This window comes from Anthonomus grandis, chromosome 1 (genome assembly GCF_022605725.1).
Source record: "Anthonomus grandis grandis chromosome 1, icAntGran1.3, whole genome shotgun sequence".
In the NCBI taxonomy this organism is placed as follows: domain Eukaryota; kingdom Metazoa; phylum Arthropoda; class Insecta; order Coleoptera; family Curculionidae; genus Anthonomus; species Anthonomus grandis.
Genome location: NC_065546.1, coordinates 51,588,355 through 51,610,310, shown reverse-complemented (window position 1 = coordinate 51,610,310; position 21,956 = coordinate 51,588,355). Strand labels below are relative to the sequence as shown.

The 21,956-nt window shown below is 32.1% G+C and overlaps 1 protein-coding gene across 1 annotated transcript in view; it reads left to right on the top strand.

Annotated features, from left to right (window-relative positions):
• LOC126736534 (glycerophosphodiester phosphodiesterase 1) overlaps positions 1-21,154 on the top strand; it is a 29,626-nt gene extending 8,472 nt beyond the window's left edge. Inside the window, exons 4-7 of the mRNA XM_050440931.1 lie at positions 1,645-1,750; positions 8,043-8,135; positions 10,563-10,792; positions 16,754-21,154. Of these exons, the coding sequence (XP_050296888.1) occupies positions 1,645-1,750; positions 8,043-8,135; positions 10,563-10,792; positions 16,754-16,907 (583 nt within the window). The 3' untranslated portion in view covers positions 16,908-21,154. The remainder of the gene's footprint in view (positions 1-1,644; positions 1,751-8,042; positions 8,136-10,562; positions 10,793-16,753) is intronic.
• Positions 21,155-21,956: the final 802 nt, after the last annotated feature.

Genomic DNA, 21,956 nt, shown 5'->3' with positions numbered 1-21,956 from the left:
TTGGATATACTAAATTCATCAGCATTTTTGGATATATCAAATTGTGTCGAGAAATGGACCAACCATTTTCTAATTTGGCGATGATGCGGTGCTTAACGGAATCACTTAAACGAGGCATAATCAACACTGTAATAACTCTTTGGAACCACGAAAAGGACTAAATAAATTAAGCCCACTTACCCTGGTATTTATAAAAAGGGCTGGAACCAGGTATTACGTATTAATAATATAATATCATAAAAAAGTATTGTAAATTTTGGGAAATGATCGAGGGTAATTCCCTAAATTTATTTATTTTAAGTACAGGTAGCTAATCCTCTTTAAAAGTGCCTCGGTGCTCTTATTTCATTATATTTATAATAATACTAACACAATACTGGCCATTCAAGCCATTCAGTAGGTGTACCTGACTTATATTACCTAATAAACAAAATTTTTTTGTGCCTGTAATCCAACATCGTAGCCCGAAAGTCGCCTATCTTGTAGCACAGATGACACAGATCAATTATTTGTTTATTAGGATTACTGATATACTGATAAACCCATATTGGTTTTAAAATAATATCCGCTTAGCGTAATTTATCTGCGAGTCGGCCCAGCGCGACGTTGCCGGGGCCGTGCGCCCGGTACGAAAAGTTACGAGAAACGCGTTCAGGTCGTTCTCTTTCAACCGGCCGGGCCTGTACATCGTTAGCTGACAAGGTTGTCATATTAAAAGGGGTTTGCTTCGAAATACGATAAATTAAACTAAAACAGCGTCGCAAGTGTTGTTTCGCATCAATAAGATCAAATTCTTATGCACCATATTCACTGGATCTGAATCCCTCAGATTATTGTCTATTTTTAAACTTAAACTTGGTTCTTACTATACATATGGTATCGAAGGCATTGAACAACGCTGAGAAAAGTTTATGAAGCTAAAAGGAGACTTTTTTTTAAATTCTCTCATCTGGGATCACATCGTCTACATTTCTGCAACAACATTCGAAACTGAAGTAATATTTTTAGGAGTTTGTATGGAAAATATTACTTGACACTCAGATTGATCATATACAGGGGTCGGCATAAGTCAGTTAACTTCAAAAATAGTGCGAACGCGGCAACGGTGCTTGCCTTACCGAATTTGTGCGATTTTTCTGTATCGTTTTTTTTTTCGTTTTGTTTGGTATACAAATTGGTTAACTGACTTATGCCGACCTCTGTATATGCTGAATTTTCAGCGTGCTGAAAGTAAAATATTATCTCAAAAAATATTATCAATATAATTTTGAAATACGTAATAGAGTATTTTTTGAGAAAAGTCTCTGATAAAATTCTGGTCCAGCGAAATATTAAGGTCATATTAGGAGGTGAAAATAAAAAGAAATGAAATTGTTGAGGGTTTTAAATAAAAAACGTTCCTCTTAATCATCTTAAATCAATTAATCATAAAATAAATAATCAAGCAGATACAGTATGTAGACTGTCTAGTTCGTTTATACTCACCTGGGGAACGAAAGTCTTGAAACACTGAAAACACCCAAATAATTTTACACAATTTGTACATAAGTTTTCATTTATAACATGGAAATTGGTTGCTTTCTTTAATCATTTATTAGTATTTTGTGTCATCCATTTTATCATTACTCTGCTAATTTTCCTTAGGGACAGGTTTGGAGTTACTAACATACCAACATTAGACCAAACTGTAATCAAATTACTGCGAAATGGACAAAAAATGATCATTGACATTAAGGATAATAGTACAAAGGTAACTAACCAATTAAACGGTTTAAGGGCTGAACTTATTAAAGAATATACTGAGCTTACATTTAAATAAATATTTAGCTCTAATAGAGCTATGAAAAATATTTTTTTGATCGATCTGCTTACACAAAAACGAATTTATTATTATTATTATTATTATTATTATTATTATTATTATTATTATTATTATTGCGTATAATATATTTTAACTGCATGTATATTTTTCTATTTGCTTTGAAAATATAAATTCATACATTTTAAAACGAGCCATCCTAAAAATATATCTTTAAAATAAAAAGAAAACTCATTCTCGGTGTACAGGGTGATGGTACCTTAGACGTTTACGGAGAACGGAAAATAGAATTTTCTTGAAAATTTGGCATCATGGGTTTTAGCTAAGATCAAACTATTTAAAATATTTTTAGCGATGCAGCGTTGCCGTTTATATCAAAAAGTAGTAGAAGCTTTGTTATTTTAAATGGAATACCCTGTATATTAGAGGAGAAGGTCCTAATATGAGCCCCATTTTGTTTTTTGAAAATATTAATGGTGTCATTGAACGAATTAACATGTAATTTGGAAACCTAATTACTGGGAACATCCACTTTAAAGTTATAAACACGGTTTTAAAAAAATACTTAATAAGAATGGTGTGATTTTCAAAAATCACAAAGTATAAATTTTTAAGATTTATAAAAAGTGCTTGAAATATGGGCCACCCTATAAAAGTAACAAAAAGTCGCATTTAATCGTAGGAAAATATGTATTTTCAAAAAACAAGACATAAAAATACTCATTTACAAAAATCGCAAATATATTCGCCGCGTTCTGTGTCCGCACAAGCCTCATGTGACCACGTATTATACATCAAACAGCGCACCCACGACTCGCCCTTGACATCTTCAGAGAAAAGTCCTTCACAATAAATACACGTTGCATCTTCGTTTTCAGGAGGAGTTTGGAATTCATCATCAGGAATGAATATTTCGCCATCTTCAATCTCAGAGTCAGACGATTCGACAATCTTTTTTCGTTTTGGAAGTTTTGCCTGGGACTTACCATTGACTTACTGACGATTTACCCTTGGAGAAAGTTTTGCCAAACACATTCTGTTTTCCTTTTCCACTAACATTTTTAGTTTTTTCAATAGAAGTTTCTAACTCGTTTTTGTATGGAGAAGACGTTATAATTTCAGACTAAGAAGACTTTTTTCCACGATTAGTTACTTTTCTTTTTATGGGAGGGACTGGGGAAATCGCAAAAGGCGACACACACCTGGGTGATTTTGTCACACTAGGTGAAGTGGAGGCAGGAACATCATCAACATATCTAGAGCATCCGGGTTGGGGATCATTATTGGAACATGGAGGGTCAATAGATTTTTGAAAATTTGAGTTGCTTGACTGGACACGGGAGAGGAACTTTGATCTTGGGAAGTATTGCTGTTGGTGGAGTTTTCTTTAAAATCGCTGCATCTTTTAGCTGATTTAGCTTCCTCAGTAATAAAAGCAGCATCACAAAAAATGTGTCTATTAAAGGGATAAATGCCTGTCACTCGAAAACCGTTGATTGCTATTTGTGCAGTCTGTGACTTTAGGGATGCCTTTCCCAATAGCTCGGCTATTTCATAAACAGAAATAGGACGCTGATTAATACATATCCAATTTCTTATTTCTTCGCTATAGTAGAGCTTAAATGGACCCATAAAACTTTTATCTGTAATTTATGCATAGAATGAGGGAGTAGTGACAATATTGAAATGTGATTCTCCCTGGCTAAGCTAATAACTTCCAAATAGTGTGTGTGGCTGTGATGTCCATCCAATATTAACAAAACAGGGTCATCTTGAAATGGTTTAACGAATTGTATCAAATTACGAAACCACTTCGTAAAGAGATTTTGTTATAAATTGTCCCCGGGGGAGCTCCACGATTTAACTGGTCATTTTTATTTTTTCTGGGAAAAATTAACATTGGCGGTACGAATTGTCCACCAGCACTCATACACGCAACGAATGTCACAAGTGATCCTCGTTCTGCTGAAGTGATGGCAGCTATCTGTCGTTTACCTTTTCGACCAATTACAGTAGGGATCTTACTTTGCACTATTGATAGGCCTGTCTCATCGACATTAAATATTTTGTGTGGTGGAAAATTGTATTTATTGTATTCCTGCTCCAGATTATCAAAAAAAAACGTGATGCGTTTTCTGCATTAAAACCAAGAGCTCTTGCAAAAGACGTTCCAGTTGGCTTTCTTAGGGAAAGCCAGCTTCTTCCTGCTATTTCATTCCTAAACGAGCTATTCTTAACATTTTTTTTAACTAAATTGTACGCCATAATTCGAATATCTCGTCTAGTGAGACCATAAAATTTTGCCTCCATTGTGAGAATGTAATCAACAAGCTCCTTCTCCAGTTGACTACCTAAAACTGTTTTTCTTCCAAGGGTAGTTGCCGTTATGCGGTCAGGATCTCCATCACAAAAAACATCCAAAAACACTAAATGTTTTTGCTGCCTGCCTACAAGTTAATAAATTTTCTTTAACAGCATTTATAGCTTTCGTCATATCACTTGTATTTCACTGCTTTCTCATTTTTTTTTATACGTATTTTTCCTTTGTTCGGGGCATTTTTACCTAAAAAATAACAATCGTGTCATTTTTCATAAGTCTATACTAAATATGGTCTAAATATGCGCCTGGCTCATATTTCAGACAGTTAAGTGGCCCATATTCCAAACATAACAACAAAAATGTTCACATTTAAACGAAGTATTTTAATACAATTTTGGGCAAAACTCTGTAGTACATCTTAAACAATTACATTTCAAGACCACACCTACCAATTTTTAATTTTATTGGCTAAGAATTTTTCACGAAAATACAAAATGTTAACACACGTGTATTAATTTGTGTAACCGTCGGAATATCAACCTGTCGATTGCTTTCCTATGCCATCTATGTTTAGACAGCTGGAGTTAGAGATTTGTTCGTGGAACAAATACTGTTAATCTACGCTATGTAAATCATCGTATCGGTGCGCGTTGTTCCCAATAATAGAGTGGCCCATAATAAAAGCATGGCCCATATTCGGACCTTCTCCTCTATTTTATTTTCTCGAAATTGAAATCCATTTTTAACGAGGTATAATGTTCCTATATCCAAGTAGTTCGGTTTCTGAAATAAAAGCAAGTTTCTGTAAAAATCGGAATATTTTGACATATTTGCCTTACCATCATGACCAAACAATGCTATGCTATTGACGTTTGATAGTTACATTTAGTTGATTAATAATAGTAATACACGTGGGTGTTTCCATAAAATAGTTACCTAAAAATTAACTGAAATGAAAAAAAATAGTTATTCAAGTGAAGTTTTGATACATTTATTTATTATTCATGGACAATGTGACAAAATTGTAGCAAGAACATGCCGAAACTTCAACGAAATGTACCCTAATTTACAAAAAAAAATGATAAAAGAAAATTTGTGCGAATACAAAATAACTTTATACAATTTGTTTCATAACTTAAGAATGATTTAATTATTTATCCTAAGATTATAAGTAATTTACAATACATTTTCAAAATGATTGCCATTGACTTCTAAGCACTTCAAAATCCTGCGTTGTACACATGTGTTGTCGCTGCTTGTATTTCAGAAGGATCTTGTTCACCAATGCAATTGATAAGTCGTTGACGTAGTTCCTGTTTAGCGTTTGCCGGTGTCTTGTGTACCATTTTTGTATACCATACCATTTAAGTAAAAATCAAGTGGTGTAAGATCAGGTGATCTCGCATGCCAATCCCATGGTCCCAAACGCCTAAACCAGCGGTCATCGAATTTCTCAAATAACTCACGTGTCACCTCCTCAGTGCAACGAGCGGGTGCCCCATCCAGTTGGAACCAGCAAATGCGATAATTTTCAAGCGTTAAATTTTCCAGAAAATCTTCTACTACTGAGCGCAAAATTGAAAGGCATTTATGGGAGTTTAATAACCTGCCGTAAATGAAAAAAGCTATTTGATAAATACAGATAATTTAGTAAATACAAAACTACATAAGCTAAAGTTTTAGCTTATGTACGTTTGAAAATTTAAAGGGATGTATATTATTGTCGTCCACAATTTTTTCCACAGAATAATAACTTAAGCCTAAATCATCTGATGCACTCCGGATGGAAGCTTGTGGATATGCGTGAAAGTAGGCTAAAACATTCACGATGTTGTCCTCATCAGACGTTACAGGCTTGGGTAAACTTGTATCATTTTTAAGTTGTGAACCAAATTGTATAAAGTTATTTTGTATTCGCAGAAATTTTCTTTTATCCTTTTGTTGTGAATTGGGATAAGTTTCGTTGAACTTTTCTTGCTACAATTTTGTCACATTGCCTATGAATAATGAATAGATTTATCAAAAATATATTTAAATAACTATTTCTTTCCATTTTAATGAATTTTTAGGTCACTATTTTAAAAAAACACCCAAGCCTATTTACTATTATCAACTAAATGTAACTGTCAAACATCAATAGCAAAGCAAATATGTCAAAATATTCCGATTTTTTCAGAAAATTGCTTTTATTTCAGAAACTGAATTACTTAGATATAGGAACATGATCCTTTTAGAATATGTTATAATATACAGTGTGTTTCGTTTAAAAAAATGCACACAACACAATTTTTGTATCTAATGGTAACATCACTAATTTTGAGCAACTCTGTATTACGTAGAACAAATTTTTATAGTGAAAACTAATGTACACTACTTCCGTAAATTACGTTTATAATTTCAATTTTCTGCGCGTTTCAGTGCCGTAGTAGCGTGAGTGCTAGCGTAAGTGATAGCGGATCGAAAAATAAAATAATATACAGGGTATTCCATTTAAAATAACAAAGTTGTTACTATTTTTTGGTATAAGCAGCACCGCATTTTCCGTTCTCCGTAAACGTCTAAGGTACCATCAACCATCAATTACCAGTTTATTTTAATATTTAATGATTATTAACTTTTATTATTTTAGTATTATTATTCACCTCCTTGCTGTTTCAATAATTAATTTTATCAACTGAATACTTACTGCGAACTTTGGGATAAGTTGCACTCCTAAATGTTGGATTCTGCCCAAATCCTTACTGGATATTGAGCATGACCTTCCTGAAAGAGATGATTGAAAGATTTCAGTTATCAAAATTCTGTCCGTTAACTAATTCATTTGAGAAGGAAGTTGATTTCTTAATAAAGCGAATATTTTTCATTAAAAGAAAGTTTTGATCGGTTAAGATCGGTTTTTAGGAAAATAATGTTACATTTTACGCACGGATCGGTAGAAATATTGCTCAGCTTAGCGATTCTCCGAATAGATAGATGTAATGTGATTTTTTTGTTCTAGTATTTTGATCTTAGAGTCTTTAACTTTAATTCCCGATATTTTCCGCTCAAGTTATTTTAACGAGTAATTATTAATATCTAAGAGGTTAATATAAAATTTTACTGAAATGCAGCGAAACTTTCGCCAACTTTGGCGAAGAATTTCAAAACAGACTTTATTATTGCCTCCCTAATAACAGAAGTCATTGAGCATTTCATTAAATAAATGTAAAATTATTAACGCACATATTTTTTTGTAACTCGCCTCTGCGTTTCACGCATTTGCTTCACGCATCTTCATTTGAATAACTTGTTAGGAAGGTTAGGGCCCCGAATATATATTCGGGAATTAGAAATCCATTCTGGAAAAGATTGTTTTTTTTTTAAGAAATCAAGATGAAGAGTTTATCAAATAAGTTAAGCTGTTAAACTGCAACGATTATGTTATCTTATAAACGCGATAGATAAACTGGATAGCAAATTGTATGCCCTTTGCAATGATGTCTCATACTGGAGGTGCTGCCATTTGACATATTCAAGTAAGACACAGTGGTTATTTAGAAGTAAACTCATAGATAAAACTCAAATATGAAATTTTATATGAAAGATATTTAGAGTGGTTCGTTTTAAAATGAAGAATTTTTTTTGCTTTTGTCTGTTGTTAATTTTGTTATCTATATTTAAAAAAAAAAACGATTTTCTTGATATAAATCAATATTTTTTATTTTACTTATATTTTATTTGTTGTCTCTTTTAAATTCGTTAAAACTATATTCGCTCCGTTTTATACTTTTACATTCTATTTTTTTATCTCAACTTTGTATTTTTATTTTATAGTATCATAGTTTTGTATATTATAAGGGTGGAAATTAATTTATTTTTTAATAATTGGGTTTTCAATTATTATAAATGTAATTTTTATTTTAGATGGTGCCTGTGATACTGGATTTATTTGTAAGATATCCAAACCTGTACTCCAACGCATTTGTTACTTCCTTTTTTCCAAATATAATTTATTTGGTAAGTCTACAAACCATTTTTTTAACAAAATAATTTTTTCGAAAATCATTAAATAAATTTAAATTTTTTAAGTCAATTTTCATTTATGTTCTTTGTACAGTTGATTATATACGGGACGGACTTAAATATCAACTTAAAATAATGAGAGTAAAAATAATACTTATAAATTCAAACTAATTTTTATATTATATAGTACAAAGGTACATTAAAGGAAAAAATATAAAGCCATGCTTTTGAAAAAAAAGTTACTTTGGCCTATGTTAGTACTAAAAGTCTTCGATTATTTTGCTCCTTCTGACGTAATAAGTTCAAAGTGTGTAAAATATTTGAAGTTTCTTGTTGCTCTAAATTGCCTAGCAGCTTTCTCAGCTTCCTGGTTAGTTACTCTTTTAATTAACGTCACCTATAATTTTGATTGACTTGACTCATTTTGAGATGAGTCATATAGTGATTACCAGGCTGATTCAGAACTTATTCATCAATATCGTCGTTTCTGATAACCGGGCTCCTCTTTATCATACTGTAAAAACCTCGGTTTCATCAATTTCCTTTAACTCATCGGCGAAGCGCTCTAATGCAGTTAGTTCAGCTATGGTAATTTCTTTAGCATCAGATTCCATGATGCTTGACCATCTTCTGGTTGCACTGTGTGCACCGTACCTTGTTAGTGGCTTAGTTACTCAAGTTATATTACAGTACACAATATATACAGAGGACTTCCACAAGTCTATTCTTTTTAATTTTTCTCTTTCGATTCGTGTTATTGGCGGAAATATTTTTGGGGAGAATGGGGAGAATTAGAGCAGGACGAGCTTGAGTATGAGCTCATCTCGGGGTGCATCTTTGCTGGTACTCTTATGGAAAAACTTCAACGTCTAAGGTTATATTTTAAATTTAGAGAAACTTAATAGTTGCTTAATGTTTGATGTAAAGGAGTTGTTGTAATGAAGTTGATATTTGTACAGGAAAATGTAATTTGTTGGAAAGTGATATCTCAGGTCTTAGTGAATTAAATACTAACAAAGAGTATAGTAGGTTGCGGTCTAAGGTATTACATATTCAGCATCGTTTCAAGAAGTTATTAGAATTTTACCCTGCTTATTCAGGAGAGGTCCACTGAGACTCAGCAAAATTTAACTTAAATTCCTGAAGAGGACTCCCTTCTGTCTTTTTTCACTCAATCAACATTTCATTCTGACGTCATTATGTTAGGCTCTTTAAAGAGTCATCTCTTTCAGTGTTTCCATGCATTTAATTAGATAACTTCATCAGACCAACAACTGTTTTCGGTAGAGTCGTTTAATTGTATTACTGACACTCTGTGAAATTTATGTAAGAACAAATAAATTTTCATCGTCAGCTTTCTTATTGGGATGAGTAGGGCACTGTCCAGATTAAGTGTATTTTGTGGCCATTTTTCCTTTTTCAAATAAAACTTTAATTCGTGAGTAAACTTTTTATATTACCAATCTTGTAAGATGTCACAAGTTGATACTTATATTAGTGTTTTTAAAAGCGCGAGGGTTTTTTGGCCTTCTAGTCACAATCAATCTCGTTCTATTAGCACAACACTATTATACAGCCGTTACTTTTTTATTCTACCCACCAAGGTTTTTATAGGTATTATTCGCCCGCATAATTCTGTTTCGACAGCGCTATAAAGTTGAAATTGTAGGTTATTTTCTGTAATTATGGTCTCCAGTTTTTTTCTGCAGGAACCACTTGGAGAGTGCTTCATCACGTGTTGAAAAGTCGAAAATTTCAATGATTTTCGTGCAGATATGTTCTTAAAAGAGTCATCTTGTTTCTATTATTATTTTGTATTGTTTCGTGATAATGACACCCTTTCCGCTTGTTTTTGTTCAATTGTTAAAACCTTCCTCTTATGTTTAACAGTTGTTGCTGTCATTTTAAAACAAACACACTATTGAATATAGCAGAGTAGTAACTCGTCTCTGGTGTGCAAGTAAATCTCACACATTCGGCCTAGCAGTAGTACGAAGCAGCAGTTGAAAATCGAATGATTTCCAGGGATTCCCCAAGTTATGGCGCTATTGCGTGTCCCTCACCTTGTATAGAGAGTTTACGCTGTTTGATATATTGATAAAACCACAAAAATGCAATTGAAATAATGGGAAATTATGGATCAGGCATTTGCGACCAATGAACGAATAATCGAAGGTTTTACTTCATAGCAAATCTCCACAAAAACATTTTAAATACATATACATAAAAAAATAAAATTAACAAAAGCACTGGTTATTATTTGTTTTTTTTTAATGCAGATTGCTTAAGGGAGAAATTAAAAAATTATTAATTTTCTTAAATAGTTTTTAATTAAATTTTTCTGTCTTTCTATGAAAACTCTTTGAGAATATTTATTTATTGTAAAATAATTGCTACACTAACATCAATTTATTCTTTCAGGTTCGAAGAACAGATCCAAAAATCGTATGTTCCTTAGGTTATAGGCCACATATGTTTGCTAGCCAATCCTTTAAGTACCCAGTGGGACAGGGTCCCAACAGAGCTACTCAATTCTGGAAAACCCAATTTTTTGCGTTCTGTGATATTTTACATACATGGGCAATTAGTAGAATTACGTATTACGTTCTCGGCATTCCGGTGATTTTATTGCAAAAGGACTGCATTAGTCCGTAAGTATATAGTACTCTTAGGCCTCCTCTTGTTAGAACATCGAAAAAGTAACATTTTTAAATTCGTTTTAAATTCGTAAGTAATAAATAGGAAGGTTTCACAATTTATAAAAAATTTATTCAACTTGGGAAAACAAATTTCTCTTTTAGTGTTTTTCAAAATAATTATTCGTTTAAATAGGGCTTACGTAATTTTTAACTTTTTTTAAATTTAAATGAGTCTAGGTATAGTGGACTAGAATCTCAAATTTATTTTAAAAATTACGATATTTTACTTTAAATTTAGTTTAACCTTAATGCTGTTTTTTATGGAACAACCAGTTTATGTCAAGTAGAATAACCCCAAGGTGGTATGGAATATCTACGTTAGAATAAATTATTAAAACTACATGTATAGGGTATTTCCTAATGGCTGTGAAATATTATATCTTCGCAATAAATAATTCAGAGGATTTAAGGAAAGAAGTCTGTAAATTTAAGTTTCTTACTCTGTCGTATAGGGGGCGTAAACGAAAAAAGGGTATATTGTTAAAAATTCTCCCTATAAAAGAATATAAAAAATTTTTTCGTCTTTTTGGCGTTTGGTTAAATACTTTTTGCTAAAAAAAAAATTATATCTAACTAAATACTAAATTATATTTTATTTAACTCGGAAATTTACATTTTCTTACTCTCTACCTATTTGAAATATAGTATAGGTGAGAACCGAAGGCGCAACGTCTAATATTAAAATATCCTTAGTTTTGGTTTATTATCTAGATCTATTTTCTACGGAGAACTGAAAAAATATTTCTCTGGGCGATTTTATCCGATTTTCCCTATCTACTGGATTATTACTGTCGCCACCGGTAATAGTACTTAAACGAATCTAAATCCGAAAACTATATCGGAATATATTCCAAAAAAAAACTGGATCCAATAACATTAAATATTCAATAACAATCCATTCAAGTATTATATTAAGCGTTCTTTTAACACAAAAATAAAATCAAATTCGTTGCCTTTACGTCTCATATCAATAATTTACCAGGATCTAACGAACTTATATATAATAGTTTCGTTGTTAATCGAAAGTTAACGCTATTAAATACCTTTAATTAACAATAGACTCACATGAGGTGGGACAAGTATATACAATACTTAATAGAAAAAATACGACATTTAATTACCAGATTTTATTTTCTAAAATGTATTGATTTTAAATATCTTAAACAAGTAAGTATACAGATCGTGTTATCGTGAGCTACATACGTATTACCCAAAATAATGGTAACACCGCTTGGTTGCGGCTTGCAGGCGGCGGAATTTTTCGTTTTTATTCTTTGAACCGGGAGTCACCAGACCTCACTTTGCTGTGTTACTGCACGTTGCATTAATAATTGTTGAGCGTTATTTTCGTGTTTTTTTCACTATGGCTGTTTATACCCCTTCCGAAAGAGTTCAACTAATTAAATGGTTTTATGGGGGCAATTCGGCAGTACAATGTAGAGATTTGTATTCAGTGACATTTGAGAACCGATTCCTTGTGCAAAAACTGTTTTAAATGTGGTTACAAATTTTGAGACATCTTTTTGTCTTCAAGATTGTAAAAAATGCCACACAAAACGTCAAGACCTGTTGAAGTGGTCCAGGATATATTAGAACGGCGGGGAGAAATGGTTTGCAGTACCCTAGAACTTGATTCGACACGGTCCACTAGAAGTGTTGGAGAGGAACTGGGAATGAGCAATAAAACTGTTGCTCGTATCTGGAAAAAATATGGGTACAAATGTTTGAAGTATTCAAAAACTCAGGAAATATTTCCTGAAGACCAGTGGCAAAGAATGGAATTTTGTTAAACCATGGTGGAAAAGGCAAATGAAAACGAATATTTTTTAAAACATTTTCTGATGAATCTTCTTTTCCATTACATGGCAAACACAATCCTTCCATTGTTCGTTATTGGTCTCAGGAAAACGAGCACAGAAGTTTTCAGTTTCGTACCCAGTATCCTCAGAAATTGAATTGAATGGGCAGGTATTTTGGGCGACAATGTTATAGGGCCATTTTTTATTGATGGCACTTTAAACGCCCAAAAGTACCTTGAGTTGCTGCAAAACCAAATTCTTTCTGCCATTCAAATCCTATCTGATGTAGACCTGGGATCGGTTTATTTTCAGCAAGATGGCTGTCCTGCTCATAACGCGGCTAGGGTAAAAGAATTTTTAACAAATACTTTTCCTAACCGCCTTATTAGTGGGACTGGCGATATTAAATGGCTCCTAGATCTCCAGATTTGTCTCCAAATGACTTTTATCTGTGGGGTTACCTTAAGGAGACCATTTACAAGCATGAATTTAGTAGGCCAACAAATTTAGAGGAGTTGCGAAATAAAATTATCGAAGGTGCCAATTCCATTTTACCTGAAACTCTTTTGGAGGTGCGAAATAGCTTTTACGATAGGTTTTGTTTAGCGAAAGAAGGCGGCTTATTTGAGCCTTTTATTTAAAAAATGATAAAAGATTAGAAAAAAATTATCAAAGTTGATGTTTTATTAGAATAACGCTTTAATTTTCATTATGCAAAACACAGCATATTAAACATTTTAAGATTACAATTCTATGCGGGTTTTACACATTGTCATGTCTGTAAAACCCGCATTAGAATAAATATTTTAAAAATGGCTGGATTTTCGCGTAATATTTTGGGACATTTTGTCGCTAAACGACGCAGTTCCCACGAAAGTCAGATGTTTACTAATCCCGTCCTCGGGCCGGCCGGGGCGGTGCTCTGTCGCAGGCACTCGTACACGCGCGACGTTGCAAAATTTGGCCTCTATGCGGTTTCCTATAAGTAACGAACGAAAACACGATCTGTATATTGCTCCAATGACATGGAATCGAAATCAAGAGATTATTTATACTTTGAATCCGAAATCAAGAGATATTAAATAGTTTTACTTTCTGCAATTTAATATATATAATCATCCAAAAGATTAAAATGACTTTAACAACACACAAACATCATACTAGTAAAAAGGATATATACCAAAAATCCTTGCTATATCCAGCTAGCTAATTCTATAATTTTTTATCAGATCACCTAAAATATTGTATTTATATTAAATGTTGGCTCTATTTATAATAAATTGGCTCTATATACAATACAAAGACAAGGTGCATAAATTATTCAAAATTACTGTTTAAAAATAACAAGCAGATACCTATATGTACTTTGCTATAAGTAATAATTGATATACAGTAATGGCCAAAAGTAGATAGACAAATGGTTTTTTTAAAAAAATCAGAGGAAATAAAAATTCTATCATAAAAATATTTAAGTATATTATGGGCAACATAAACATGTATAAAAATAATAACCCATTCTTTAGAAACAATCACCTAATTTGGTAAATAATAAGAAATAACTAAATATACGCTGGACAAAAGTAGATAGACAAATTTAAAAAATAACCAATACTCTTTTTTTTTTGAAGTATTTTTTTTAATTACAAGCTAAACCATCTACAACCCATTATTTTCTATTACAGCCTGATATCTACGTGGCATTGATTCAATAAGATTGTCTATGAGTTTAAAACCAATATTTTTCCATTTCTGTTGCAACCGTTCGAATAATTCACCTTTATTTGAATAGTTTGTATCCCTAATATTACGATCTACAATTTCCCATAAATTTTCGATGGGATTAAGATCGGGTGACTGGGATGGCCATTTTAAAACTGGTATCTTTTCTTCTTCGAAAAATTGCTTCATATATTTAGAGGAATGCTTCGGGTCATTATCTTGCTGGAATTGGAATCTCAATGGTAAATTGTCTTCGACATAGGGCAACATAACATCTCTGAGAATATCCTTGTCCATTATGCCCACACGGCTCTATGCGATGTAACGGGCCCATTCCATAACCTGAGAAGCAACCCCAAACCATCACTGATCCACCTCCATGCTTAACTGTGGGTTTTGTGTACTTGGGATTCAAACGCTGGCCAGAAGGACGTCTAACATATTGAATTCCATCGGAATTAAACAAATTAAACTTCGATTCGTCGCTCCAGCAAACACATCCATGCTTTGTCCAGTGTATATGCTGACAGGCAAATTCCAATCGGGCTAAGCGATTCTTTTTTGAAAGCAATGGTTTTTTTGCTGGCCTACGTGCAAATAGATTCTCTTCTACCAACCTTCGTCTTACAGTCCTTGAGGACACATTACAAATCCCTAGAGCCTGTAATTCTATCTGAATTTGACGAGAAGTCATGAAAGGGTTATTCTGGCTAATTTGTTATAATTTAGGTACAGCTCTAATGTCCATTTTTTTTGGTCGACCAGATAGATTTATTTTTTGGCTCTAATGATCCTGTCTTTTTATATCTTTTGATAATTGCCCAAACAGCTTTTCTTTTAACATCAAATCTACGAGCAATATCAATTTGACGATTACCCGCGCGAAATCTAATTCCGCGTGGCATTGTTGCACCTTGTGTTAAAGAGAAGCAATACTATACTAATTTTATTTTATAAATATCTAGACAAAAAAATAATTCCAAAATTGTTTTCGTCTATCTACTTTTGACCAGCTATATTTATATTATTGCTTTATCTGATAGCAAGCAAAATATTTAACTGAAATTTATTGGTATCTTTTTATAGACCGCCTTACAAATAACAATAATTGAAAATCTAGGGGACCTGTGGGTAAATCTTTAAACAATTATATGAAAATAATACTTTGGTTTTTAATATCTACTTTTGGCCACTACTGTAGCTGTGAAAATGATTGCGATATTTAATATTTATATAGTGGCCTTTCATCCAATAAGGACAATACCCAAAAGGACTGCTGCAGTGTTTATTGTTTATGTTATTATAATTTTTTTAATTTTAATTAGAATAAACCTATTTAGAAGACTAATAAAACTATAAATTTTAATTAAATGGACTAAAAGCTACATTAGCTTATTAAAAAAAAAAACAACTGCAAGAAAGTAATAGTACAAACAAAATTCTATGCCTTAAAACTAGTGTTACTAAAAATTAGGCCCAAACACGAAAAACGGTTAAATATAGTATAATTATTAAAATTACGATTTATCAATATAATTTTTAAATTTAAATTTAGAGGTTTATATAATTCACTCCAAATTTTCAGCTGAATATAGGTATACTATTTATATTGATTATAGTATCTTAAGCAAGGTTAAAATAATATATACATATGGGTAGACATGAAGGTGATATGTTTAGGGATTAGGCAAATATGTACATTACATGTATATGAAAAAAGGGAGATAATTATAAATAATTTGAGTTAAGATATTTTTTAATGAAAACTTACTTAACATACCTGATTTTTATTAGGCAACTAAATCTCAATGTCAAATACCGATTTTAGAGTCACTGGATATTAGTTATCATGTAGCAGATTTGTTGTATATTAAACTGATGGGTTTCTTTTAAAACTAATGAGATATCCCGCAAACATAAGAATACCAAATGTGCTTTTTTTAAATACAATGAAATTTCTTTACTTTAAGTACTAATGTAGTACTTACAGTACTACATTAAAGAAAAGAATGCCACATAAGTATAGTTCATATATAGTTTCCTAAATGGAACGAATTTACGTAATATAATGGAAATTTTTTTTATAAATGTGTGAATAAAATCACTTTTACACAGCATATGAAGAAGATAGACTTTATAAACTGGAGCGTGCTAAAGTGAGAATTTTAGTGCAGTAGTATAAAAAAAGGATTCTTGTAAGGTTGTTTTAACTTTTTAAGTCACTACAAAGCTAAATTTTTCATAATTCAAATAAATTGAATGATAAAAATAACTTATAGGAACATATTTTTCTAACGACTCATTTATAATCTGTAAATTCCCATTTAGTTTTATGGAAAGTTGCGTTTTAGTAGCTTAAAAATTGTTCTAGTAGTTAAACAAATAGTTTTTTTAGGGAAATAATTTTGAAATGGCGCAGCAAAGGAGTCAGAGTGATGGCTTGGACTGTAAACAGTCCCACCGAGAAACAACATATCAGCCGGAATTTAAAAATCACTTACTTGACGGACACTTTAACTGGGGAACTTAGCGCACATAGTAGCTGTTGACAGTTTTAGCGTGTATATGTATACTTTATTATTCATTAGTAAGTTTTTTAGTGGCAACTGGCACAAAATTTTTAATATGGGGTAAGGCGAATGCTATGTAGATGACTTAAGCCATTGCAGCTTAACTACCGTGGCAGCATCTATATTGTGTTAGAAGAAAGTTATATTATTTGCTTTTTATACAATATTTCTACCTATAGTCTAGCACATATTTGTCATAACTCTGTTAGAAGTTCCAGGATTTTGTCACTATTTAGAACCAAAGCTTTACTTATAAATATACTCGGATTATTTTAACTTAGCATTGAGATAAGTGTGCATTTGCCAATACAATGGGGATCGTGAGTTTATATTTTTAAAAATTAAAGGAAACAATTAAGATATAGATTAAAATATTTAGCGGATTTATCAGCAATAATAATTTTACACTTTTGCATTTTTAAGCATTTATATATGCGTGAGATATTGCGTTTGATGGTATTAGCTTTAAAATTAACGTATGTACTGCTGTCAATTAAATTATCATTTCGCAAGAAATCATTTTTCATTCAAGAAGATGAATTTTTTTATTTCAATTTTACACTTTTATTTATTTAAATTTACCAGGATAAGGCCGATAAAAGTCCAGGTTTATATACGGGGTGTAAGGAACAAAATTTCAACAGCAAATAGAAAACTTCTGTTACAATATCCGTATACTAGTAACATGTTTGCATATTGCATATTTTTCGTTTATAAAATTGTGCATGTTTTATTATTTATAGAAACAAACGTCATATTAGTTTGGGCGATTTTTTGTCGAAACTGACGCAAGCACTGTATTTAAAATAAGAAACGAAAAGTATACATGGTAATGGAGTTTAAAAAATTTCTTTTGTTTGTTCTGAAATTAAAAAAAAACTAACGGCGTGTTAATCATAAATCGGTATATTAATGATGGTATGGTATGGTAAATAATTTTCTAAAAGTACAATACTTAAATATATCGTGTGAATTAATTTAAAGAACTGCTAACTTTAGCCGGTCCTTTATTTACATTTTTTTAAGGCAGTGAATTAAAAATTATAATGAAATTGCAGTTACATCATTTCATAAGAGTATCCGTATTTTGGTTCCACACAATGAACATTATAAAATTATCGTTGATAATTATATATGTTGCGGCTAAAATCCGAAATTGAATAAAACTAGTTTTACCCGGGTAGCTTGCGTTTTATCCAATTTAGCTGGATAAAACGCAAATCAGTACAATGACTTCTTACTTTATCGGGGTAGTTCTAGATTTATCCAAGGGAAGATGGATAAAACGCTTAAATTCAGATGTGGATAAAAAACACTACATTTGAATTATATTTGCTTTATTTGCCTTATTAAAAATCAAAGAAATTATTGATGAAAAACATGTATCTTAAACTAACTAGGTAACTTGAACTAACTATAGGTAACTTAAACTTGAACGCGAGCTTGAACGTAAAGTTGAAAATATTTAGTTTTACTTGGATTTACTCTTACTTGTTTGAGCAGGATAAGCTCGAGTGACATTTAGAGTTGCATAGTACTTCTGAAGACTTACAACGACATTTTAGTGTAATACATTTTGTTTTACAATGACATCTTTTGTATCCTTGACCACCAGACATAGACTCGCTAGTAGCAATTTGTCGTAATGATTTTTCTTTCGGATGACACTTTGTCAATATCAAGGAGTTGATTGTCATATCCTGTAAACTGGTTTCTTGAGAACATTTCTTCAATTGTTCCACTCTCATTTCCTACAAACAGGATCATTCGATAAATAAGAATATAAGTTTAAGAGGTACCTATAGCTTACCCAAACGATACATGCCTTCTCCATTTGTTTCTACTACTACCATTAAAACGTTTCTAAAGTCGCCCCTTCCCCTATCTACATCGGGTATTTTCAGTCGCACGGTATCCCTCACATTACATGGAGGAAATCTAATTGGCGATATACTTTTCATGTTTTCAGCTTGGATTTCCAAGTTTCTTTTAGCTACCTTTCGGATTGAAAGAATTTGTTTATTTCTGTCACAAAATGTACAGATTCCATCGACTAATGGACTTTGTTCACTGCAAACTGAGCAAGCATTGAGTACATTGTCCTGACTTGTACTTGGAGCATTTTCATTTTTTCCGATGGTCTCCTCTTCATGGCGAAATTCATTAATGATTTTTCCCAAGTTACCTTTTTTATCTTAGTGTAATTTAATTTAAAAATAATAAGAAATATTTGATAAATAATTTTTAGTTTCTAATTATAAAAAACGTTTTACCTCTTGCGGTAGCGAGGAAGATTTAAGTCCAACTTTGATTTCAGATCGAAACATTGCCTTATATGGTGACAGTTTAATTCCGTCATGATATGCCCGATTCTTCATGAGTTAGACGAATCTTAACCCTTCTGACCAATTAGTAGTATTTTGGTCACTCATCCAGGTCATAAGCATATTTTGGATGTCTTGATTCGCTCGCTCAACACTTCCTTGGGATTGGCTATGCCTAGGCTTTCCATGTACTATTTTAAGTCCATCCCACATTAAACACAACTCCTGAATAATACGATTAGCAAATTCTCGGCCTAGTTAAAAAAAAATACTTTATAATAGTTTTAAAAACGTTAAAATAGAAAAGTAAAAACTATTGTCATCAATCACCCTGTATAAGGAATTTTTTTATAGTTACTATTCACCGTTATCTGATTGTAAAATCGATGGTGCCCCAAATATACACAATATGTCCAATTAATTTTTGGCAACTTCCTCGGCTGTTTTTGATTGTAAGGGTCTAATTTGTACGAATTTTGTTAGGTGGTCTTGGTAGACCATTATAAACTTATAACCTCGATATGGATTCGACTGCATGTCTATAAGATCCACTTGGCATCGACTATTCATTTCCGAAAACACCATGGGTATGACGACAATACCTTTTTTCGCAGATTTCTGTTTCTTTTGACATGCCATACAAAGTTTTAGGTATGTCATGATGATTTCCTGTGTTATGTTTTTATACTTTTTATTTATCTCATTCAACATGCGATGCTTTCCGCCATGACCGATAGCCAAGTGAGTCTCATGTAGAATATCAAAAATTTCATCAATTTTGATGAAATACCTTATATTTGTTTCACCTTCGGCAACAGGAGCAATAAGCTTTTCAACACCACCAACTACACAGACATCAAATCTTTTCAAGCGACGATATTGTAATGCCGATTTAGATTTAGCATTTTTTGCCACTTTTACCGATTCCAAAATATCACTATATTGTGTAGCATTCATACAAGGCGTATTTAAGTCTTTACGTGACACCAAATCACAAAGCATTTCTTTAAATCGCACCTTAAAACGTGAAAATGACTCTAAATCACTCATTTTCTTGCGCTGTCGGAAACGTAACTAAATAATACTTATTGCATCATTCACATGCAGCATTATCCAAAAGCAGTTGGAGAAAACTAGTATTAACCGGATAAAACTAAAATTCTAGAATTATCTAATAATCGGGTTTTATCCGTAACATATATATCTCCTCTCCTATCCTCTATATAACTCCTATTTTATCGGCCGAAGAGTGTAGTTAATGTTGGAAGTTTGATTCTCTATAAGGGATAACTTGCACCCTCTTTTTCACTTTTTGCATGTTACATGTCTTTAATGAGGCAGTTCCTCTTTTGGGTATCAAACTATGTGTCAGCTTTGCTTAGCGGTTTGCTTTTTGTAAATCAAGAACTGAGTACAAAAATGTCAGTGAAGGTGAATTGAAAGAATAAACATGAGTATCCATACTTTATTCTTTTATTTATACTCTATTCTTTCAATTCACTGCCATATATACATACTCAAGGTGCTTTATTAATGCATACATCAACAATTAAAATATATCTTTCGTATTTAAGACTTCTGATTTAGTTAGCACTTTTCAGTAGGCATTAACCTTGTACATAATATTCTATTGTTTTGCTTTTTATTAGTAATATACTGTGGTAGAATGGCATAGTGTATTCTATACACTGAATTATTTTTTTTTCTATATACTGTATATGATAGTTCTTCTACTAAAGATCATAATGTACTTTACTTTATTTGTATAAAATTGTCTCTTGCCAAAGAAAGTTGTTTTTCATATGATGATTTTTTTAATTTAATGATTTTTGTTGTATTATTTCGTAATCTTTAAGATTTTATGTAATTTTTTCATACATATAAAAATATAGTTCTATTGTGGCGGCTGAGTTTTCATTCCTAGTTTAAGTAGCTAAGTTATAATATAGCCGAAAAATATAATATAACTGTACTGCGCTTACCGCCATATCATTGCGAACTAAATCCTATAGAACTGATATGGGCGCAGGTAAAAGGATTTGTAGCAAGACAAAACACGACTTTTAAAATGAAAGATGTTAAGCTACTGTTTGATCAAGCCATTACGGAAGCGACACCAGAGAATTGGCGAAAAGCAGTCCAGCATGTAATTAAGCAAGAGGACAAAATGTGGGATCTTGACAACCTCATCGATCAGACAGTCGATCCTTTAATTATAATGTCAAGAGGTGATGACAGTTCGTCAGATGACGAAGAAGACTACAATCTATTATAATTTAAAATTGTTATACACTGTTCAAAAAGTGCCAGATCCAAAAGTGACATTTTCAACTGTTTTACTCTACATATTATGTTCAATGAATTTGTGAAAAAAATATATTATTCCATTTAAACAAAAGTAACTTTCTAAAATAAAATAGCATTTAAGTACATTAATTATAAGGTAAAAAACAAGTCCCAGTTGCACGCCTTTGGCGAACCGTTTTCAATGTTTATTAGTGGGTAACAATGGGCAAAACTCATAAATTGACCCAAAACCGGGTGGCACTACCTGCAATCAACGAAAAGAAAGAATTTTACATTGAAACTAATACCCAACTAAGGTAGTGGCATAAAATATTGGTGGATCACCAGGTACCACTTTTGCATACCTAATGAGGTTTTATTGCTCTACACACTTCTGAAATAGAGTATCTATCCTACT